We start from the raw sequence: 24,013 nt of genomic DNA, 5'->3' as shown, positions 1-24,013 counted from the left end.
CTCTCTCCCTCTCTGCCCCCTCTCTAAACAAAAACAGAAACAAACGCAGAAACAGGCCTGTGCCATTTATTTAGGAAACAACTACTTGTTTACAGAAGAAGTGGGAGAAAGTCAAACGGTCACAAGAACAACCTCAGGGGGACACAACCGTGGCGGGGGCCCGACTTGGTGAACACACTGCCCTGAGGGCCCCCAGGATCCAGAGGGCAACCAGTTCTTGGCAGCAATGGCCCAGGACACCTTGGTGGGGGGGTTGGGGGGGTAGAGGCTGCTGTGACCTCAGCCTGGGACCCTGCTCTCTTGGCCTTCAACAGAAGCTTAACAGAGTAGCAGGAGGCCTCCTCCAGGCAGCTCTCCCTCCAGCACCTTTGTGTCCCTGCCTCCAGACCTAGGGCACTCCAGCACCTGCCCCTCCATGAGGTTATTTCTGGCTTCACTTTCCATTTTAAATGAACTAAAGGTGGAGACCTGAACAGCCCTGGCCCTTCCACCCGCAAGAGGCACGAAAATTCACAAAGCCGCCAATTCCATCACTGGGCGTTGTGCACACAAGCATGTCCTGGGAGTGGCAAACAGGCACACAGTAGGCGTGCAGCCACCCTTCCCTTTCCGTGGTAGCTTCTCAGACATGCAAGGCACACTGGCTCTCCGGGTCTCCTCACACCCAGCCCCCCACCCCCCACAGGCAAGCAAGGCAGCCAGCAAAGCCAGCTCCACTCACAGGACCTGGTTACCGCCTCCACCATCACCGCACCCCTGGAGGGTCAGGCCGCCCAGGGCTCTAGGTCTGTGTCCCCAGGCCAGGGTGGCAGGCCCAGGGATGGCTCAGGCCCTGGAGATGGTTTTCTGGAAAATGAACGAGGGTGTGCTCCTGCTTCCCCAGTCAGGGGCAGGTCCTGACCATGGGGCTCACCTGGCACCAAGAACACCACCAGACGCCACGCGAGCTAAAATCCATACAAACATTTATTCTGTCCCTGCCTCGGGTTGGGGGTGGGGGGGAGGGCTCAGGGCCCTAGGAGGAGCTGCAGGCCTTTACAGACAGCCCCTGGGGAAAGTGGGGCTCTGGCAGGAAGACAGGGTCCAGAGGCTGATGGGCCCTGGAGGGGTCCAGAAGGCGAGGCCCTGGGGGGGTGGCAGGGGGGCTGGCTTGGTTCCCAGAGGTCACGGAGTCCAGGTGGGTTTGGAGAGGTCAGTTCCCACCCATCCAGCCCAGGCCAGGGTGGACTCTCGGTCCTGGTGGCTGCCAAGGGGCCAGCATGTCAGCTCCTGGCCCTCCAACCTCTCCCCCTGCCCCACCCCCAACAGGGAAGGCAGCACCAGGATCTTGCTTCTCCGGGTGGGAAAGACAACTGTGCAAGTTGTCAGGTTTAAATTACAAATAATAAAAATAACAATACAAAATAAAAAAAACCCTGTCTCAAACACACCCACGAAAAGCCTGCCCGGCAGGAGGAGGGGCAGGAGGCCTGGCTGCTAGGGATGCAGCAGGGCCCACAATGGCGGGCCGGGTGGGGTCTGTCCCGGCCTCCTCCGGGAGTCAGCAGCAGTCTCCAGAGGACAGGAGGCGGGGGCGGCGCAAGGGGCCGGGTGGGGGGGCAGGGCTCCAGGTGGTCTCGGCGTGGGGCTCTCGTGCCGCCGGCTCGTCCCGCTCTCTGTTTCCATGTCTTGGCGACGTGGACAGGGTTAGCTCTCGAGATTTATTGCACTGTTTTGGAAGAGGCCTGGGGTAGAGGCCGGGCCGGGGCTGCGGGGAAGGCGGGCAGGCGGCAGCGGTCACCGCTTGGTCTTGGCGTCTTCTCGGATCTTCCAGATCACCAGGTGCATGCAGGCGCTGGCGTCCTCGCTGGAGCTGTGCCCGTCCACTGCAAGGCAGGGATGCAGGGCAGGGGGTGCGTCACGGTGGGCTCACCCCCAGGCCCGGCGCTGCCGCCCCGCCGCCGCCGCCCCACGGCCCCCCAGCTCACCATTGTCCTGGATGATCTGTCTGAGGTAGTCGGCCATGAGGTTCCGCAGGGAGCGCTTGTAGGGGAGGCCCAGGCGGTGCGGGAAGAGCACAGACGTGTCCACCACGGTTCTGTGGATGACCTGTGGGCGGGCGGCTGGGCAGAGACCACAGGGCCAGGGCCCCAGGGCCAGGGTAGGAAGGTGCCCGGGGTCAGACCATCCAGCTCCTGCCCCACCCCCCACCCCACTGAGGGCCCAGGGGCCAGGACCTTGGACAAGTGGAGCCCGGGGGAGCGGGCAGTACCTTCAAGGCCAGCAGGTCGCTTTCTAGGCTGTGTCCGATGAGGACGGTATCAGCGCTGAACATACTCAGCAGGACGGCCTGGACGTCCCGGAGCGAGATGCTCGTGTCGGCGAGGTCAGCCTCGGTCACCCCTGAAAACCTGGGGTGGGCAGAGTGGGGGCCTGAGGGTAGCTAGGGAGGGATCTGGGGTTCCCGAGCTGAAAGCTGGGGGTGGGGAGTGGGGCACTGGGGCCACACCTGGTGTTGTAGTCGACGATCTCGTTGTCCGGCTTGACGAAGGTGTCGTAAACCACCTGCATGGCCGTGTCCACCACTGTGACTCGAGTCAGCTCCAGGCCGTACGTGGTGTAGGACTGCGCAGCCAGGAGGGCTCACGTGACAACGTGCCCGCCCCACCCTGAGCCCTGGGGGGGCTCCCGGGGCTCCTCTGGGAGCCGGAGCAGGCGTGATGAACCCGGGGTACCCTAAGCCCCAGCAGCCCCCGGTGTGCACGCCAGTCCTGAGGAAACGACTGTGGCTCAGCATGCCTGGGGTGGGGCCGGGGGGCGAGGCCAAAGCTTCTACTTGGCGGTGGGGGAAAAGCCCACTCTCAGAAGCTGCCGGCAAGGTGGCCAGACACAGCCTGAGCCACGAGGGAGGCTGGCACCCGCCGCTGGCCGCGGCTCTTCCCCTCACCTGCTCTATCCTGAGACCCACGCCGGCTGCAAGCTGCAGGGCCGCCACCGAGCACACGCGGCGCGCAACTCACCATTTCACAGTCGAGGGCAAAAATCCCCGGGTGAGCATCTTCCGAAAGTTCTTTATCGAAAGTCCTTACAAAGCCCTCGAGGTTTTCCTTCCGGCCGTCCTGCACGTGTTGCTGCGGGCAGAGAGAGGAAGGCCGGTGAGGCTGGTGGGCTCGGGCCGGAGCGGGAAGGGCCAGGCTGGCGCCAGGCAGTGTCTGGGGGACACCCCCCACTTCCCAAGGCCACATCAGAGGCACACAGATGAAAGGACAGGGAAGGGGGAGTCGGGGCTCCAGCGCGAGCTGCCCCTCATTTCCAGCCAGGCCGGGGGTGCTCCCCAGACAGGGAAGCCCCGAGCAGGGCCCGCGAGACCTACCTTGGCGACCTGACAGCCGGTGGAGCCGATGGCCGCCGAGCAGCACGTGTACTGAGTCTCCCAGCCGCCGGCCACTGGAAGGGAGGGGACGGTCAGGGCTGGGCCTCCCGGAGGCCCATCCCATGCCTCCCATGCACAATGGTGGCCCCCGCTGGGCCAGGACAGAGGTTTCCCACAGAGGAGGGGCGGGTCCCGTGAGGCAAGCATTTCCACCTCCTCTCTCGGGGCGCTGGGCGGGGGGGCTCACCTCGGTTCCGGCGGAGCCGCCCCCAGTGGTAGTAGCACTCCTCCTCGCGCACGCAGCGGCCCGACGTGGACACGAGGTACTCGGTGCCACACCGGCAGCAGATTCTGCAGGACGCTGCGGGGAGGGAGTGGTGGGCGGCAGGGGTGAGGCATGAGGCCCCGAGCCCCCTGCGTCTGTCCCTTGCTCAGCGTCACACCCCCTCTACGCAGACAGCCCTCCGTGAGCCGCCCCTGCCCGCCTCAAGCATGGGTGCTCAAGCCCACTCACAGTCCTTGGGCTTCTTCTCCTCAGCCGTGAAGATGACGGCGCCCCCCGGCCGCTCGGGGTGCGGGAAGGGGTAGCCGTTCTCCTTGAGCTGGTCCTCAGTAAGCAGGTACTCCTTGAGGCGGCCATACAGGGCGGCCCCTGGGGACACCCGGGACAGGGGGTCAGCCCACAGCAAGGCCGCGGAGGGCCAGGCAGGTGAGCAGGGGGGCAGGCCTGGTGGGGGGTGGGGGAGGCTGAAGCGCTGCCACAGTGGACCCCAGGTGGCCAGGCTGGACTGCTGGAGGGACTGGGCTCACCTTTCAGATCCTCCACCCGGGGGCTGCTCGGGCGGCTGAGCGAGAAGCTGGTCTTGGTGGCCAACTTGCCCCCCAGCACCATCTCATGGGACACAACCCTCCGGCCGCTGGTTTCTGGAGGTGGGGGGAGAATAAACTATGCTCAGGCTCCCGAGTGCACCCCCACCTTCTGTGGTGGCCTGTCCCCTGGCTGCCTCCTCACTACCCAGTCAGGAGAGGCCTGACCGCCTGTGACCTGGAGGCAGCCACCCTGCTGCGCCCACCTTAACTCTTTTGGGACTGGCTGCTGGTGGTCCCAGGGCACGGGGAAGATTTAAGGGCCTTCCGGGGGCTCCGTGGACCCTGCCCAGGAGGAGCTGTGGGGGGCGGAGGCAGGAGCAGGAGAGCAGGGAAGTGCGCGCAGTGACGGCTTAATGTGCCTTCGAGAGGCAGTAATGAAACGTCGTCCCGGAGCTGAATGCACAGAGCAGGCTGTGTGATCTTCGCCTTTGAAGAGGCCGCCCCATTAGCGGGGGGCCCCTCGGCTCAAGAGAGCCAGCTCGCTGAGGAGGGTGGCTAATAGCGAGAAGAGGCGGTGGTGAGGGCGTGGGGCCAACCAGGAACCGGCACCCACCGCAGCGTTTCCCGCAGCCTTTTGTCAGGGTCCCACGTCTCTGGCTCCCACAGCCTAGGGGTGGGCGCCCTGGCTGCACCCCCACCCCCTGCCCAATTTACTGTTGAGGCCGGGTGCAGAGCTGGAGGCCAGGGGAGCCTGGGGACCTCCGCTAGAGGCGCAAACCTGACTCTTCCAGACGTGAGCGCCCCAGGCCCCCGCCCCCCAGGCCTGATTTACTGTTGAGGCCGGGCGAAGAGCCGGGGGCCAGGCCCCGCAGCTTTTTGAGGGTGTTCACGGCGACATTCAAGTAGACGTTCTTGCTGGGGCTGCGGTCGTAGGCCACCTTTTCCTCGTTCAGCGCCTGAGGAGACACACACACCGCTCAGCCCCGGGGCCCTGGGCCTGGGAGCAGCCCCTCAGCCTAGGACCCGGCCAGGCCTGCACACGCACCAGCCTGCTATCCCCCAGCTGGCTGGCGGCCACCTGCCGGGGTCACGCACCTTCTCTATGGCTTCCTGGTTGGAAGAGCAGAACTTGAGACACTCCTCAATGAACAGGTTCAGATACCGTTGGCGGATGACCGTGGGGACTTTGCCCCCAAACTCTTTTGGGATAATGGGCTTCTTTAAACTCTAGGGAAGACACAGACCCATCAGAGGCGGCATGTCCCTGCCTAGTCCTCCGACGCATTCTCAGAACCCACAGGGAGTCGCAAGTGCAGTGGACTCTGGTAACCAGCAGGGTCGCCGCTGGCTCACTGGAGCCAAGAGACCACCCCAGCAGTGTGGACGAGAGAGGAAACTGAGGGCAGGCGGGGGTGGGGCACACGGCCCCTGGGCCCCCTGCTCAGTCTCTCTGAACTGCAGCTGCCCCAAGGCGATGGGGGGGCAGAGGGAGCGGGCAGGGGGAGGCTCCTGTGGGGAGAAGCGTACTCACCTGTAAAGATGGGCTGTGGGCGACGCGCTTGGGGGTGACGGTGGTGGTGGTCTTGGACGCCATGCCCGACAATGTGCGCGCCTTCAGGGGCTGGCTGCCCGGCTCGGGGCCATTGGGAGGCTGGCTGCTGCTGGCGGCGAGGGCCCTCTTGGCACCTGTGGGGGCTGGCGGGGCACAGGGTCCGTGAGTGCAGGAGGAGAGCACGCCCATCACCGAGCTGCAGAGCACCAAGCAGCCGCGGTCGTTCAGCGTCAGCAGGACGTGCATCTCGGAGCACAGGGGGAAGGGCCGGGCTGTGGGGCACGGGCTACGGAATGACATTAGGCTCTATCTGCTTTCGGGCAAGTCCATCGAGAAGGGGGAAACACAAATGGGGCTTTGGAGGCCGGCTCAGGCAACGTCGCCGCCGGGGTGGTCCGGCGAGTGGCAGGGCACGTGGGGAGCCTTTGCCACATGTTCCGGCCCCCGACTCCGAGGCATTGACGTATGAGGGAGGAAAGGCCCTGGCTCCTGGGCTGAGGACCAGAGGGCATAGGATGCCCCCAGCCCGGTCATTGTGACCAGCTGGCCTGCCTGCCACTGCCTGTGTGTTCTGCCTCTCCCTTTGATGAGGTCACAAACCAAACAGTCTCCCTCCCCCCCCAGGGAGGAGGGCACCCGTCTGGGGGGCCGTTTCCGAGGGCTCCGGGCAGGCGGCGGGGGCTGGGGGAGGTGGTGTGGGTGCGTGCGTGCATGCACGGGGCCTCGGACCAGCCCTGCTCCCGGGTCTGGCCGTGACAAAAGAATGGGAGCAGATGAGGAGAGCAGAGGGCCCTCAAGCTGGCTGTGGCCCACCCTACACCAGGGTCTGCTTCTGCAGACGGGGCAGGACACACGCACTTCTGAGGAATGGAAAGACAGCTCTTAGGTCCACTTAGACAGAAACTTCTCACGCAGCACCTGGGGCACGCATGGAAAAGAAAGCCAGCACGGAGCATCAGACGGGACTCCTGACACCTCAGGTGGGTTCCACTGCCACACAGGGAGGTGGCCACAGTGCCTACAAACGCCAGACTCCCCGCGGGATGACGCCACCCCAGCGTGTATGGCGAGGACCGTGTGCCAGGAATGACAGTGCGACTCGGCCGCAGGCAGAAGCTGTGGGTTTGTGAGACAGCCGCGTCCCAGGACCCACACGGTTCGGGGTCCTCTCCCTTAGCCGCTGCTGAAAACCCTCAGCCAACACCTCTCGCCATCGGCTTCTAACTGGGGAGCGCCGGGGTGGGGGAGGATCCGACGACGCAGACAGCTTATCCTGAAAAAGGTTCTTGGCAGCAGGGAAAAGCAGGGCCGGCTACGGGCGCCTGCATTTGTAGGACTAGCCCGTGGGGCCACACCTCAGGCCCCAGGTCTTCTAGGGGGTGTTTGAACCCTGGGAAGGGCCTCCCCTAGCGAAGCTGCCTCTACATCTGAACAAGCCCTCCTGAGCCCCCTCCCACTTCCTCAGCGCCAGACACCGCTGACCCTGAGACACCCATGAGTGTCCCGCCTGTCAGCCCGCGGAGGCGTGAGCCAGCTGCCCTGGCAGGGCACGTGCCCCTCAGAGCAGGAGGAGGGTGGGAGACAGCCTCTGAGCCCTCCAGACCAGCTGAGAGCCTCCAGCCACACCTGGGCAGGAGCCTGGGGCACCGCCCACACACGACCCTGCAGCCAGCTCCCTGCTCCTGGCATCGCTGTCCAGGGCCCGGTGCCCACTGAGACCGGCCCCCACCCGGCCACCCGCCTCCAATACCCCAGGAGCCCGGGGGAGGCAAGGACACAAAGACCAGAGGCAGGGACAGGAGAGTCACAGCGAGACCTCTGGGTCAGGGCCTCAGAGGGAGGCTCTGGGTCTGCTAGAGAGACAAACGATGGGAGAAATACAGCCCTCAGACTCCACAGCCAGCAGCCCACTACCAGCACCAAAGCCAGGAAAGGCCCAGGGCCGCTGGACACTGCACCAGGCCCGACTGCTAACAGTCGGAGGCCTTTATCCCATCTCACAGACAAGCACGCTGAGGCCCCTGTTTCAGGCCACCATCGCTGGCAGAAGCAGAGCCTGACCTTGGGCCCCTCCATCACTCCCGAGCCCCTGTGCCCCAGGACTTACCGGCAGCCAGGCGGGGGTTGGGGACATGGGCGATCCTCCTCTTCTCGCCAGGGGCTGAGATATGGATGGAGGAGGGCTTCTCGGCCGGCTGCTGGGTAGCCTGGAGCCAGGTGGCGGAGTCCCTCTGGGCCTGCTGGGCCCGCCGATAGCATACCTCCTGGGCGGTGGGAGGCCGGGCAGGGGGAGCTGGGCCTCTCCTCATGGGCTCTGCCTGGGAGATGACAAATTCCAGGGTGTGGCTGTAGGTCGGGGGCACCCAGAGCAGGCCAGGTGGGGCAAAGAGCTGACAGTACGGCCACCGGCAGGAAGGCAGGGGCTCCAGGGCCTGGGCGCGGCCAGCTGCCCTAGGGCCGCCTTCTGCGGTCTTGGATACCCTGGCTGGAACCAAGGGGCTCAGCACATTAGGCCTCAAACTCATGTTGCCTTGCTGTCCCGGAGCGGTGCACCTCCGCGGCCTTGTTCTCTTGGCTTCTGCCTTCAGAATGCCCAGGCCGTGCCTTCAGCCCTGATAACGGGCACACCCACTATGTGGGTGGGAATCCCCAGCCCCCTGATTGGATTAGCACGCCAATCCAATCCTGCTGGATTCAACTCTCTCCAGCCTCCAGCTTCACCAGGGGAGGGGTCTGGTGACTGAATCAACCAGAGTTCCCAGGTGCTGGCCAGGAGCCCCACCCTCTGCCCCAGTCTTCCCCTATGCAGTTCGCCTCAGCCACCAACAACTGTTCCCGTCTCCGGAGTGGAAACCGGAACTCAGAACAGTCGGGCCACCTCTCCAGGATCACACAGCCACACCTTCCAGCCAGCACCGGGCCATGCTGTGTAACCCCGCTGGAGGACAGCCGCTCTGGAGCCGCCCCTCACGTCGCCCTCCCTGCAGTGCCCTGTTCCCCCCAGCACGCAGCACAGTCTGAAGACTAGAGGTGGGGTCCACACATTTCTGTCCCAGGACACAGGCAGCCATCAGCAGGGGACGATCTCTCTCCTACCAGCCTCTACTCAGGACCCAAAGCAGACTCTTACCTCCTTGCCTTGCTTGGAAAGGTGAGAAATTCTCCTCTTCTGCCCAGGGAACAGAGTGGTTAGACCCAAATGCCCCTTGTCTTCAATCTTCTCTTCCTTGGGGGGCTAAAACACACATCCATCCCTCAGCAAGGCTCCTCCCTCGGGCCTCACCTCCCACACCAATGCAGCAGGCTCCCCAGACCTAAGCCGGGGGGAGGTGGGAAGGCAGTGATGCCCTCAAGGGAGGGGCTCCCAGGTCTTGAGATATGATGTGGGGCCCTCACCTCCAACCCCCACCCACTCACAGGTGAGGAAACAAGCCCCCCAGCACATCTCCTGCAGACACACCCCAGCCCCCGGTGGGACCCGGGCCTCGGCCAAAGCAGTCTCGCACCCAGGTCACTGCCTCCTGCTCCCCTCCCTTGCCCGCTCACATGGGGCAGCTCAGAAACACAGGAACGGGGCAGAGAAATCTGACTGGCACCACCTCAAAGGTCTGTGAACAGAGTGGGGCAGTAAAGGACAGGGTGGCCCAGGCGGGACTTTGCAAGCCCCCAGAAACTAGGGGTTTCCGAGCTTTGTGGAAACCAGGCTCCCTCTGGTGGCCGACATGGGGACGCTGGCCAGCGGAACCAGAAAGGTTGGGGCTGGCCCAGGTTGGGGGGGTGGAGGGGAGGGAAGAGGTGGCGGTGCACCACACAACTTGGCCCAGGACCCGCCGGGCAGGTCTCGCCCTCAAGCCGCCTCTTTGTGGACAAGGCGAGCTGGGGGGGGGGGGGCAGCAGGCAGCCCCCAAGGGTTCCTGACCGAGGAAGGATGGGAGCACCCCCGCAGCAGCCACAGGGGCTCTGGGGAGGGGGCTCACCTGCCGGGCCAGCCGGCCCCTGTCCTCCGTCTTGACGCTGGTGGACTCGTTGAAGATGCGCAGACACTCCTCCATGGGGTCGGAGTCAAAGTCGACCTCCTTCTCCAGAGCAGAGTAGTCCACGCCCCCGCCCGCCCCAGACGCTGAGGAGGAGGAGCACGAGGAGGGGGAGGCGGGGGCGGGCCGGGCGGGCGGGGGGGCCTTGAGGCGCTTGCGCGGCCCCTGAGCGGCTGAGCAGCCCAGGCTGCTGTCCGAGTCGGAGTCGGAGTCCGAGGTGGAGCTGAGGCGCGGCGGGGCAGAAGGGGGCGCCGCGGGCCCCGGGCCTTCATCCTCGCTCTCGTCCCCGAAGAGGTCTGCGTGGCTCAGGGCCCGCTTCGGCAGCTTGAGGGCGTCCCGGGGGGCACCCTCGTCCAGCGAGCGGGCCTTCCGCTCGGCCAGCTTCCCCGATGTGGTCTTCCCGCCAGTCCTGTTTGGCAGCTGGTGGACACCCCCGCGGTCGGGCCGGCTTTTCCCTGAGCTGGCCACCGGGGTGGCCGAAGATGGCTTTTTCTTGGTCCCTTCCGGTTGCTCGGCCCTATGCCGGGGGCTGCCGCCCTGCGGGCCCCTCTGGTCTGCACAGGGCTTCCCGGCTGGCCTCCCGTGCTCTCCGTCTTTGCCCCTGTCCTTCTTCCGGATGCCATCCTTGTGGCCGGGGGCAGGCAGCGCCCCACTTTTCTTCTTCTTGGGTCTTCCCTGCTTGGAGCCCCCGGGCTCCCGGGAGGCCCTGGATGGGGAGCTGGGCTTGGCCACGGGTGCCCCCCCGGGACCCCTGGGCGGCTGCCCGAGGTCCTCCACATCGTACTGCACCGCCATCTCCTTGGTCTCCCGCAGGCCACCCTCCTCAGCGTCCTGGCCCTCCCTGGAGCCTGGCTGCCCAGGGGCCTTGCTCTCAGGGCCCACCTGGGCTCTCGGGGGGCTTGTGGTGATGGGCGCGACAGCTGGAACCGCGGCGGCATCATCATCCGAGTCAGAGAACCTGGCGTCACAGCCGGCAAAGGGGTCACAGGGCTTCTTGAGGGCGGGCGTGTAAGGCTCGCTACCCCGGGAGCCCCTGGGCCTCTTGGGGGCCCTGTCGTCCTTGGAGCTGGCCCTGCTGAGCAGCCGGGCGGAGAAGTTGGACAGCGGGTCATACTCCAGATCCGTGGACGGCTTGGAGTCATCCAACACATACTTGCTGCTGGGGACGGGGCGGCCGTATCGCTGGGGCTGGCTCACAGCCTTGGGGACGTACTCCAGGGTGCTGCCACCCCCTCCGCTATGGCCCTGCACCCGATCCAGAGAGGCCAGCGAGTACTTACTGCCTGCTTCGGCGGCGGCGGCCAGAGGGGTGGGCTGGTAGCTGGCATCAGGGCTTAACAGGCCAGGGCGGCCACCAGGGTTGTAATCGAAGGACAGTGGGAAGGCATCCTCGTCCAGGCCAGCGGCAGGGCAAGCGGTGGGGCCTCGGGGCGCCACGGCGGGGGCCTCAGCGGAGCTGTGCTCGCGGGCTGTCTCCAGGAGCTCTTGGTACCGCCGCTGCTCGAGCTCCACCTCCGAGCGCACGGCCTCAATGGCCTGATTGACCAGCTCCAGCTCCAGGATGTCTGAGCGGGGCTCATCCCCTCTGCCCAGGGCTCCATTCTCCCTCTGCACAGGGGGCTTGGGCAGCTCAGGGTTGTACGGATCATAACCGAGCCCTGAAATGGGAAGTGGGAGAAAAGAGCGGTGAGCGGGCCCGGTAACGCAGCAGCCGCACGAGCCAATGCTGACCACTGTCTCAATCTGGGCCTCACCCCCGAGGCCAACAGCGAAAAATGTCGAACCAGCAGAGAACCAGAACCAACTGGGGGCTGGGCCTCCGGCAAACCCCCAGGGAGGCTCTGCCAGCAGGTCAAGGTTTCCAGAGTGCCCCCCCCCGCCCCCAGCCCCCGCTCCCCATGCAGGCCCTATCCTGCATCGGCTGACAGGCAGAGGAAGCAGAACCGGGCCCCAGAGGCACGGTCACCTGGTCCAAAGACCTCCAGGCACAGGTCGAGGAGCTGGCACAGCCAAGGGGGGTGGAGACTTTACCAACTGGACAAGTGAAATCTGGGAGCTGGGGCGAGAAAGGGAGTCCCCTGGGCCCAGCCCACAGTGAAGCCACAGCAGGCTACTTCCTGAAGAGGGGAGCTGGGAGCGTGTGCAAGGGGGGCCTGCCAGCCAGGCAGCGCAGAGACGCGGCCCCAGGTGGGGCGGGAATGTGCAGAGCTCATTCAGGGTCAGGGCCTGGGGGAGGGGGAAGCAGAGAGCCACCCTAGAGGTGTCACCTGTAGGGCTCCCTGCAGTGAAGTCCACAGGGCTGTGCAGTTGCCAGGAGAACACGGACGCCCACCACTAGGTAGCCCCACGATGCTTTTAAGGGAAAAGGTAAGACAATGCGATCCATACCACGGTCCCACGGTGTAAAAAAGAAAAAAACCACTGTATGTTCAAATCGCATTCTGAAAACACTAAATGGGGTGGAGAGAAAAGCTTACGTTCTCTTAAGGTTGTTTTTTTAAAGTTTATTATTTTTTTAGTAACCTCTACACCCAACACGGAGCTTGAACTCAGGACCCCGAGATTAGGAGTTACACGCCCTCCCGGCGGAGCCGGCCTGGTGCCCCAACCTTTTAATGTTTCCATCAATCTGAAGAGTCCCCACCTCCACCAGCAGCTGTGAGACAGATAATTCTGGTTATGTACCGCGTTCCGGGACCTATGCTCCGAGCCCAACACAATCAAAGCCCCCACTGACTGCACAAAACTCCTAGGGGACTCTCCGTACAGACAGAAGGATAGAAACTAAATATGCGAGCAAACGAAGCCCAATGTTCCAAGAAAGGAATAACATACCATATTCAAATACACCATGTACAAATATTCCAGAATTGAAAGAGTTCATCATTAGAAATCCTGTCTGAAATTTTATTCTCTTTTAAAGATTTTATTTATGTATCTGAGAGACAGTGAGGGCACAAGTGAGGTGATGGGCAGAGGGAGAAGCAGACTCCCCTTTGAGCCGGGAGCCTGATGTGGGGCTCAATCCCAGCACTCCAGGATCATGACCTGAGCCGAAGGCAGACACTTCACCGACTGAGCCCCCCAGGTACCCATGTATGAACTTTTCAAATCACTAATTACGAATCACAGCTCTAGGCCTAAAACTAACGTAACACTGTATGTCAACTGTATTCAAATGACATTTTTTAAAAAGTCGTATCAGGGTTAATTCTACAGGGTCTCCAAAGAAAACCTCGCTAGATCTCATGCCTTGTGGCTGGCAGCGTAACAGCCGATTCTCCGCTGGAACCTCCAGAAGGAGCCAGCCCTGCCCACACCTGGAGGCAGCCCAGGGCAGGTGTTCTGGACCTCTGCCCTTCAGAGCCGCCAGATGAGGACTCTGTGGTTTTGAGGCCCCCAGTCCGTGGGAATATGCTACCGCGGCCCCAGGGCACTCCAGCAACATCACTGAGCGAGAAAGTACAGTAGACAGGAAACTGCCCTGACCTGAGCCTTCAGGACAGGGAGCTGTGCAGGGGCCAGCGGCTGGGCCTGGGGCTGCCTGGGGCCCACGGCCAGGAAGGGATCATTGTAGGCGCATCATCGGGCATTAACCTGGAATCTAGGTTTTGATTGTATTTGGAAGAAAGGAAGTGATGCTTCAAACCACCTAGGACGCGCCAGGACTGTGGTTCAGAGACAGGGAGGCAAAGTCGAACACCCAACACCGAGCTGGGGTGCTGAGGAGTGGTCAGCTTGTGCCCCCCTCACAGCTGAAAACTCCCAGATGGGGTGGCGACGGCAGAAGCAGAATGTACCGCCACCCTCCCAGCCCACCCTGACCCACAATCAGTCCGAAGACACCAATGGGAGACTCGCTCCGGCCCAGCTCCACCTGAGTGAACAGAGGAGCCAATGCCCTCCCCCCTCAGAAGTCCTGGCTGCTGGCAGAGAGAGGCCCAGACCGGCCACAAGCTGGGGGGCACAGGGGCATGTCCACTGAGGGGCTGGACTGGTGGATCTCAAGTGGGCCTCCAGCCCAGCGCACCTCATGGGAATACCCGTTCCCCAGGGGCTGGGAACGGATGGGGTTCTTTCCCTACCCCTCACCACGGAGAAGGGCTACAAACAATACGCACATCTGGGGGCACCTGGGGGGCTCAGTTGGTCCAGCAGCTGCCTTCCGCTCAGGTCATGATCTTAGGGTCCTGGGATCGAGCCCCATGCCGGGCTCCCTGCTCAGCGAGGAGTGTGCTTCTTCCTCTGCGTCTGCCCCTCCCCTTGCTCACGCTGGCTCTGTTTCCGTCTCTCAAATAAAATCTTTCAAAAAACAAAAAACCAAATAGCACAGCAGCCAGGAGCCCCTCAGCCCTGTTTCAAAGTAATGAGATCAGTTCGGGCCTCAGGCCACCTCACATTTTGAAAAGAAGGGTTTTCCCCCAAGTGCATCTGTGCTTAGGTGGAGACCTCAAGGGAGGGAGGGAGGAGGGCCTACAAAGGCCTGAAGGCCGCCTTGTTAACTCAGGGAGGTGGGGGGGACCCAGGGCAGAGGTGCAAGGAGGGAGGTTGTCCTGTGTCCTACCCTGGAGCCTGTATCGGCACTGTAAGGGCAACCCCACCTGCTCCACCCCCGCCAGCCTCCAAGCCTCCTGGCCTCTCAGATGCGAAGGCGCAAGTGCACTTGGGGTCCTAGCAGCTCGGACTCTGAAGGGGGTGCAGCTCCTGGCTGAGCCCAGTCCAAGCACCTGGCCCCTTGATCGGAGCATCCCGAAGCCCTGCCAATGTGGGGCATTTTCAGTCCCGGCTGGAGGCTGCCTCCCCAACCACAGAGCAGAAGAAACCGCCCTCAGTGGGCCTAAGAAGGTCGAGGCCAAGCCCCGTCCCTCTGGGCCTCAGGCTCCCCACTGGTACTATGAGACTTCATCGGCAGCCTGAGGCCTCCAACAGGTCTAGAAGCTCCGAGCACAGCTGCTGGGAGCTCTGTTACTACCTTGTGGCTTTAAAGTGAGCACAACGGGCCCAGAGTTCGGTCCCTGCAGACGGGCCCACTGCGCCCCAGCCAAGGTTACCTGAGGCTTCTGGGAGGGGGACCTTCCTGGCACCTAGCCCCCCGCCCCACCCTGCCTCGCAGGGATGGGACCTTGGGGGGCCTGTCAGAACTGGAGAAGCTCCCCAAGAAAATGTTCTACAAGCTGCAGGGTGCCCCAGGGGCACTGCCCACTAACCTGTGGGAGCACATCAGAAGGCTCTGGGTGGGTGGCACATAGAGAGCTCGGGAAGGGACATGGGGCGCCTTGGAAGGCACCTAATTATCAGGAAATTCATTTGGACGGAAGCCAAGGGGCAGTTCCCTTGGGGATTTGTACCTGGTGAGCAAGCATTTGGTAAACAAGATTAATTAGGCTGTTTTTCGGAAAAGGAAAAAGTCACCAAATGCCCCTTCCCATACCCATGCCCTACCCACAGCCCAGCTAGGCCCAGCCTTCCCCTCAGGCGCTGGAGCCCTGGTTCTGTGCCCGCCAAGGCCACACACCCACTGGGACCTGCCCTGCTGAAGGAGAGAGCTGCCCTCCCAGTGCTGCTGTCCTGCCACTTTCTCTGACCACCCGCTTCTGGGATAGGCTTCCAGCATGGGGGACAACAGGCCTGCTTCCCCAACCCCACAAGGCAAGGCCAACCCCCCACTGTCCAGGGCCATAGGTCCCTGAGTGCAAAAACCCACATGGAGCTGGGGCTGAGTGAGCCCCAGACGGGGCAGCACCCTGAGCAGCCGCCTCCGATCCCCCAACCCCCCCTCTGCCGGGAAACACCCTGGCCTGGGTCCCATCTGTGCCTCTGCGCCCCTGCTCCCACCGCACCCCGGCTCCAGAAAACACGATGCACCCTCCTGCAAAGGCACGCGGAATTAACAAGACAGCCAAGCACAGAGGCCCCACTGGGGGAGCGCACAAGCCCCACCATGAACCTCAGGAGGTGCTCAGGCCTCCCTCACAATCGTCCTGCCCCGAGTCTGCCCATTCCACAGATAAGGAGGCTGAGTCTTGGCCAGCCGGGCTGCTCCCTAAGTTTCACCCAGCTGGTGAGAGGGCTGACCCTAAAGCCTAGGTCCAGAAAGGAGTCCTGGTGCTGCCAACCGACCTTGTCTGCCTTCCAAAGGGCTGACTGTTGCCCCAGCCCTCCTCCCACGCTGCCCAAGGTCCAAAGATGATAAGCACACAGTGGTCCCAACCCGGCTTCACGCTCTGATAAGACCTCAGCGGAACTCTCCTCCAACCCCGGGGGCAGCCAGAGCCTGCTGACCCTGTATGGGGGGCGGTGGGGACACAGGGAGGAGACAGTCCCTACAGCACTCGAGATAAGCAGGACACCAGGGTTAGTCACTGGAGAGACTAAACCCACCCAGGCAGGGAGCTGCGTAGGGGGCAGAGGCCTTGCAAGGAGAAGGAGGGATACACCTGTAAGACCACTGTGGTAGAAAGGACAGCGGCTACCTGCCAGCCCTGGTTTGGCCGGAATGCAGGCCAACTGGGGCTCAGAGGGTCTGAGCACCCACCCCTCACTTTGGCCCAGAGTCTCCATTCCTGAGCACCGTCCTACCCCCAGGGTAGGATGCCGTCACGCCCCGCGCCTGGACATCCAAGTGCCCGCTGGACAGGGCAGGAGCCTGAAGCCCAGGGTCAAAGTACCTGGCCATTCACTCGTTCTGGAGCAGAGGGGAGAGTCCCGGGACTGCCTGTGGCACCCCAAACACCTAGGAAAAGAAGAAAGACAGCCAACAGGAGGAGGTGCGCAAGAGTGCACGTGGAGGGGACACCTGCTATGTGCCTGATGAGGAGGCTGGGCCGAGGGGAGCAGGGCCGGGGTCCGCCTCCACCTCCAGGGCAGACTGATGATGCTGGAGGGCTCCACACACCGCTCAACGCTCAGAGCCCGGGGCAGCCTCCCCTCAGCTCTAAAGCCCCCACCCCAGAATAAAGTGCAAGGGTTCCAAGGGAAAGAAAGAGGGCCCCAGCCAGCCCTGAGACCACCACCTCACTGGGCTCTCTCTGGAAATCACTGGCCACACAGCTACTGGGCTGCCCCTTCCCTAAGGCGTGATCCCAGAGGACCTGGACAAGAGTGGCCTAGAGGCAGCCACAGCCCAACGCTGAGCCTGCTGGTCCTCGTAACCGTGACAGGAGTTCAGCTACACTTCTAAACTATAGGGAAGCCTCCAGAACAGGATAAAAACATAAAAAGCACACAGAAACACAGAGAAGAGCAGTGGAGGGGCCAGGCTGCAGTGGGCCTCCTGCGGTGCAGCGGGAGGGGGGCCTACTCTCCACTGCCCTTGTCACCAGCCCATGGGGGCACCAAGCCACTTTCATGGTCCCAATACAGAAAATGTTAAGAGCTCTCTCGCTCTGGCCCTGGTACACTTCCAAGTCCCCAAACACGGCGGCCAGTGGGTATCCCGGGGTCACCTTCCTCCACAACGGAGGCTCCTGGGAGGGCCTCTGGCCGGCCAGCGGCCTAGGAACACCGCAGCATCCTCAGGGTGAAGCAGCAGGGAGGGGGAGAAGGAAAGCCACACCTCTCATGGCCATTCCTGGACGGTGGAGCCAAGACAGCGGGGCGCCAGCTGCATCCCCCGAGAAAGAGCCCACACACCAAGGTCACACGTGAGCATCACTGGCTTTTATTACTCGACCCCAGAGGCAGGTGGTGGGGAGGAGTGACGACGGAAGGCTTTCCACGTGGGCCAGCCCCCACCCCTCCTTCACATCTGGGACCAGCTTCCTGCCCAGAGCCTGATGGCCTCTGTCTCAGCGACTCCTCCAGGCAGCCCTTCCAGATCCTCCCTGCAGAACCAGTGGGACCAAGCTGCTGGGACAGGCCTGCGCTCTTCCCTAGGTACCCAGCACAATGCTGGGGCATGGGTGCATGGGGAGGGGGGCCCCAGGGCTCTCAGGTCCTGTCTTCTGCTCTTGGAGGGCCCTCAGGGCCACTCTGCTGGAGAAGGGGACACAGATCTCTCAGGACATACAACTGTGATGTGTGCCCATCAACTGGGAGGGGACGGATCTGGCCTCTAGGACACACAGGGACAAGCATGACCAGGATGCGCCTGGAGTGAATGCAGTCCCAGTGCCGCCCAGACACGCCCTCCCTGTCACCTCCCGGGCCTTGCCCCCTCCTGTCCCCTGCTGTCCAGCAGCGCAACATGCTGACTGCCTGGCTGCCCGTCACACCCCGGGCCGCAGGTGAGCTGGCCCGCACAAACGTCTGCAATGGTTCATGGAGTGAGTGAGTGAACGAAAGAAATACTAACCTCAGGGCCACGGGCCCCCGGTGCCTGCGCGCACCCACTCCCCAAGACACAGGCCCCTGTGGTGACCAGAGGAGACAGTCCCTGCGGCACAGACAGCCCCCAGCAGCCACACAGGAAAGCCAACCGGCTCTGAGCACAGCCCTCCATCTGTGTCTCTGGGGTGGCATGGCCAGACCGCAGCAGCACTCCAGAAGGACCATCACGAGTCAGTGTGACAACAGTGACCCCTGCTGGAGCCGCTGGGGGTGGCGGCGATACTGGGGCACAACCTCCCTTCCCCCCCCAACCCCCAGTCCCTCCAAACCACACAACAGGAAAACCTTCCAGGCTTCCACTGCGCTGTCTCCCAGCCCCAATCCTGGATGAATTACCATCCCCCCACACCCCGCCGCTTCCAGCCACCAGGCAAACCTCCACTCATCCTTCGAAGCCCAGCTCAGGAACTACTTGCACGGGGACGCTTGCCTGATGTCCCTGCAACCCCCAGGGACAACTGCGCTCTCTCCTGGACCCCAGCCCATATCTGTGCTGGGGGACACTCATCCTCAGCTTCCGAAGCACCCCCCGCCCGAGCACCGGCTCACAGTTACGTACCGAATTCAGACAATCAAGACGACACCGAAGCCCAGGTGTACCTGTGTGTCAACACACGTCCAGGCCAAGGCCACAGCTTATGAAACAGCCAAGCCCCACCCTCAGAGCACCCAGGTTCTGGGCCCCCCAGCAGCTCCCACCCTGTTTTCCTCCAGCCAACAAAAGCCGTGAGCGGGAAGGCAGTTCCCCCAGATGTGTTTCTCGGCTCTCACTGCCCCCACGCAGCCTGCTGTGGCCAGGCCCTCCACAGGGCCATTTCCAGAAAACAGTAGCTAGGGGAAGCCACCAGACCAAAGGCCCTCACGTGGCAAGCATGCACGCCTGCCTCCTCAAAAGGCACGGGCCAACCACGCACAAACCCTGGAAGATGCAGCTTATCACAGAGGAGGAGAGCAGGCAGCCTGGAGACCCCCCCAAGACCCCCGCAGTCCGCCTAGATGGCTCCCAGCTCCAGGGGCCCGAGCGCCTGCTGCTGCTCTGCACTTCCTCCTTGGCACCCGGCTCTCGGCTGTGAATCAGATCACACCAGCCGGCCTCCCCGCCGCACAGGCATGCGGGGAGCTGCAGGATCCCGCACAATCACCTCGGCACGCCCCGTGTGGCTCCGTGAAGCCGGCCGAGTGCAGAGGGGGCGGGAGGGGGCGACGAGGCAAGGAAGAAGGTTCCCACGACACGGCCCACGGAGGGCCCAGGTCACAACCCGTTTCACAGAAGGGCTGAGGCACAGGCGGTAATGCTGACCAGCTGGAGGCCAGGAACCCCCCATCCAGGACAGGCTCTTTGCACAACAGAAAGCAAAGCCAGAATGCCTCCCTTGGGGGCTGCACACCCCCTGCGAGGGCTGAAAGCCAGCCATGGTGCCCACACCTCTGCTCTGGAGCCCCTGGAGAACTCGGGGTGGGGACGTGCGCAAGCACCACGCACAGGGCTCCTGAGCTCCCCTCAGCTGGCTTGGCTGTCCCCGCCAACCCTGCCCAGACGCTGGGGGTGAGGAGTTTCCTCCGTCTCACTGGGCACCGCAGGCTGGATAAATGTGCACGTGTAGGGGAAGGGGCACTCTGCGCACTGTGGGGGGCTGAGCGGCATCCCCGGCCCCCACCCACTCGGCACCAGCAGCGCCCCTCAATTAACAACCACAAGCTTCCCCAGACACCGCCCAGAGTCCCCTGGGGGCAGGATCGCAGGGAGAGACCCACAGCTCTGCTAACGCTGAGCAAAAACACTTTAAAATACAAAACCAGCCATTCGTGTGTGGCTCAAGCCTAGATCAGGGCAAGAAGGAAGGTTTTTTTTAAGGGTCTTGGGCCATCTGGAGGGGCTGCCAGGTGTGGGAAGCTGGAGGCACAGTCCCAGGATGGCCTCTCGCCTCAGAAACAGAATCCACTTAATCAGTGCAGCACGATGGCGACGACACACGACAGCCACAAAGCCTCTTCTGTGGAAGGCCGGAGGGAGCCCAGCACGCTGGCAGAGGCGGGACTCGGGGCAACTTATAAAACGTGTTTCTTCTGACTCTTCAGTATTGTCCAGTGTTTTTAAAATGAATGCTACTCCGAGTCATGAAGAAAAGTGCTTTGAACAGAAGCAATGTGTGGGCTTCACCAGATGGGACTCTGTCCGAAACCACGACAGTGACGCGGCCTGGTGTGAGCGGCAAATTCAGGGCTTTGAGAACCCCGGCACCTCGCCTCCAGTCCCACCCTCACAGAAAACCCAGAGCTACAAGACAGTAAGACCACCAGCAACAGTGCTGAAGGTGTCTCCTCTGGGAGGCTGCAGGCCTGGGTCCCTGGGGCTGCGGCATCCTGGGAGGGGCGGGGGGTGCCGCTTCAAGAGAAAGTAAAGTGGCCTCTGCAAAAAACACCCTATGACCAAGAGACACTGGGCGATGCCTAGGGACATCTATTGTTGTCACAACCGGGGTAGGGGGTGTCACGACTGGGGGTGCTCCTGGCACGGAGGAGGTGAGGGCCAGGGATGCCGCTCAGTGCCTTACAGCGCCCAGGATGCTCTCCACCCAGAGCATGACTGGCCCCCAAGTCCAGTTTCTACTATTCTTCCAACCAGCTTCACAGCTCCCACCCCACACTAAGCAGGAGGCCCCAGCGAGCCGGACTCCAGGCCACACTGCCCCCCAGCTAGCAAAGGCACTCCAGGCTCCTTGCACACCCTAGCTAGGCCTCCAGACACAAAAGGCAATGCTGCTCTCTGCTGAGGTTTTCTCTCAGGATCCGCTCTTTCTCAGTATCAGGGGAGAGAAATATCCCCAGCATTCACTTGCGATGAGAAAGTGCCGGACGTGGGAGAGCACGCTTCCATTCCATCTCGGAAGATACCATCACGTGATGGTGGGAAGTGGGCCCCCACGTGAAACCAGCTGGCACCCTGCCCGACGAGGGAGCAGCTGAGGGGCAGCGTGGCCGGCAGACCTGCCAGGCGCTGCCATCCCCCAGGGGGCTGCCTGTTACTGTGGCTTTGCCCCTCCCGCCCTGGGTCAGCTCAGGGAGGAAACAAACCCCACCCTCTTCAGGGATGCACTTATTTCTCTGGTCTCCACCCCCTCCTCTGCCTGACTTCCCCAAGGAGCAGGGCTTGCTCTCCAGACCATCAAGGGTCTTCAAGGATCTCATGCGAGGCCCAGGGGAGGGCTAGCCCCCGCCACACAGCCGTGAGCACTCCTGCCTTCCAGCCTGTCCTCAGGTCTCAGCACTCAAGTCCTGAAATTCTGTCTTTCCCAGGTCTCACTGTTCCCTGCCAGCCCCAGGGCAGAGTGCTGAGCCTGACACACAGTGGGTGCCCCAGTGTGTGGGGGGGACACACAGGTGCTGAGCAGCGGGCACTGGACGAAGATGGTAAGTGTGGCAAGGGCCTGACTGCCCAGACTCAATCCCATCCCCGCTTACCAGCCGTGCACACACAGGAGAGCGGCTCCCCATCTCTGGGCCTCAGTTTGCTCATCGTAAAATGGGGACGATCACCCCTACTAGGGAGAGTCCTAGAGACCCTGCCCGAGTGTATGCTGCCACCACTGGGCAATACCACACCCGAGTTTGGAAGTGGGAATCCTGAAGTCCACACGGGGTGCGGTGGGGGTGGGGCTGGCTCTGCAGGGCTGTAAGGAACAGGATCCCCGGCCCAGCCGCCTGGCGCCCATTTGCCCAAGACCAGAGGTGCTGGGCCTCACAGGGACCCCCAGAGCCCACCTGCAGGCGACTCCCACCCAGCACCTTAGCAACTTTGTTGCTTAAAAATGAGTCCAAGCAAACCCGGCCCAGCCCACCCTTGCCAGAACACCTCTGCTTGGGCCGTGCACATCTGGACTGCTGCGGCCTCTTCCAGCCGAAAGGAAACAGGGCTTGTCAAAATCTGGAGCAGGGGAAGCTGAATCAGGCAGGGAAAGGACGAGGCACACACTCTCCCCTGGCCTCCTCAGAGGGCAGCAACCCCATAAGCATGCCACAGAGAAGAAAACAAAGGGTCAGAGAAGCTCAAAGCAAGAAAGAAGCGGAGCTGGGCTTTGACCCCGCCCCTCTGCAGGGGAGGCAGTGTTCTATCAGAAAGCAGACCCTTCCCCTTCCTTTCCTTTCCTGCAAAATGAAAATACAGACCTACTGGGGAGAGGGGTAAGCAGTTGCATTTTTTCCCACGGCAAGTGGGCCAGACAGAACTACATCACCAAACCAGTTCCCAAAAACGATCCTTTGGGAAACTAACTGGCCATCTGTGAGGCAGAAAGAAATGTAAAAAGTGACTTACGATGGGAAGAACATATGAATAGAGAAACCAACACCCCAGAGTTCAGAAGGCTGGAAGGCAACATGTGGACTTGGGGCCAAGTCACAATGTCAGTGGCATAAGGGTGTGGTCCTGCCCTCTCCGTACTAACCGTGAGGAACCCAGAAATCAGGGGGCTCTTTGCAAAGCACTACACACAATACCAAGAGGTAAATAAACAGTCAAAACACTGTGCTTCAATAGAAGAGCTGGGCATCGGCTCCCATGTGCCCCCCCCACCTCCCTGGCCCCCACTGGACCTGGGAGTAGCATGACCTGATGCCAAGGTACCAGTGGGCACACGTGTGTTTTCCCCACAACAGCAGCTTCCCTGCAGCCACACCTGAAGCCCACACAGCTCCGAACGCCCCGTGCCCACCACAGGTGTAGAACCAGACAGTGAATGCTTGCATCTGGTCAGCTGCAGGTGCCAAGAGGCTAAGCAAACTTATGTGAGAAATTGGAAAATTCTACTTTTCTTTTCCTGACAAAATGGAAAAACAGACGTATTATTTAACTCTAGCCAACGTGCTCCTCTTTTGAAGAAGGTCCCGAAACGATCATTTTTTAATAGGGAAAAACATAGAGGAAATTTGACACTGAGACCGAAGGAAAAAGTCTGAGTCTTATGGAAAGGGGGAGCCAGTCCTGAAGGACAGAGGTCACCGGTGGGAGCTTGACTTTCCTTCAGAAGGAATGACACCACTTAATCCTCCCTCAGAACCTTTCCCCGTGATGTCCTTCTTTCCTCCTTTCTTAAAGACTCAACTCAAATCCCACACCTCCTACGAGAAGCCTGCCCGATTCCTCCCAGCTTTCACCAAAATCTGCCATGACAAGGACAATCAGCACGATGATACGATGTGCAGTCCATCCACATTCTCCGCGCAACCGAACGGAGGTAATTCCCGGGAAGCCTACTCCCCCTCCCGTCCCAGTCACTTGGGTTTGACTTACTCCCTGTCCAGGCGCATCTGACACACAGTAGGTGCTCCTAAGACCCTCCTAACTGCACTCCTGGAGACGCGGAGAGGGAAAGCAGCGCGGCCACAGACCAGAGCTGCCACAAGCATCTGGGGTTGGGGGAGCGGGGGAATGGTTCACCCCACCGGGGAGCTCGGGCGCCAGTAAACGCAGAGAAGCCCAGGGCCTGCCGACCGGTGTCAGCCGCGCTCGGCGTTCGGCCTGCGTTAGCTCACTCCACCCTCGCGACAGCTCTAGGAGGGCATGCCCCCTGGTTGTTTACATCGTATGCTCCCGGAAACGGAGGCTCACCGACATCCCGCGCAGTGCACCGGGCCCGGGGGTGGGTGGCCCCCATCCCGGCTGGGGAAACGACGCCCACCAGCGTGTGGAGAGGGGGCTGGGCCGAGAACCGGGCGCCGGGAAAATCCTGGCGGTGGGGTCTAGGCCTGGGCCGGGGAGCCGAGCCCAGCTCGGGCATTACCTGCTGTGGGGGGCGCCGCTCCGCCGCCCACAAGCGCGCCGGGGCCCCGGGCCCCGCGGTGCCGGAAGTGGCAGTAGGGCCGCCGGCAGGGCCCCCCGGGCGCCCCAGCCCAGTAAGGGCAGTCGATGGCCCGGAAGAAACCGGTGGAGCGTAGCAT

The 24,013-nt window shown here is 62.4% G+C and overlaps 1 protein-coding gene across 1 annotated transcript; it reads right to left on the bottom strand.

Annotated features, from left to right (window-relative positions):
* Positions 1-52: 52 nt before the first annotated feature.
* On the bottom strand, positions 53-24,013 carry REXO1 (RNA exonuclease 1 homolog). Its single transcript, XM_040628302.1, has 16 exons — positions 23,857-24,013; positions 9,692-11,406; positions 8,845-8,949; positions 7,822-8,032; positions 5,694-5,857; positions 5,258-5,389; positions 4,995-5,118; positions 4,163-4,276; positions 3,867-4,004; positions 3,600-3,713; positions 3,353-3,426; positions 3,000-3,110; positions 2,489-2,604; positions 2,252-2,390; positions 1,968-2,088; positions 53-1,865 (listed from the first exon to the last, which is right to left on the bottom strand). The coding sequence occupies exons 1-16, from the start codon at positions 24,011-24,013 to the stop codon at positions 1,777-1,779; spliced, it is 3,624 nt and encodes a 1,207-aa protein (XP_040484236.1). The 3' UTR covers positions 53-1,776.

The sequence above is a fragment of the Ursus maritimus genome, unplaced genomic scaffold (genome assembly GCF_017311325.1).
Source record: "Ursus maritimus isolate PB19 unplaced genomic scaffold, ASM1731132v1 scaffold_14, whole genome shotgun sequence".
In the NCBI taxonomy this organism is placed as follows: domain Eukaryota; kingdom Metazoa; phylum Chordata; class Mammalia; order Carnivora; family Ursidae; genus Ursus; species Ursus maritimus.
Note: the sequence above shows the minus strand (reverse complement) of the source record. Positions and strands in the feature narration are given on the sequence as shown.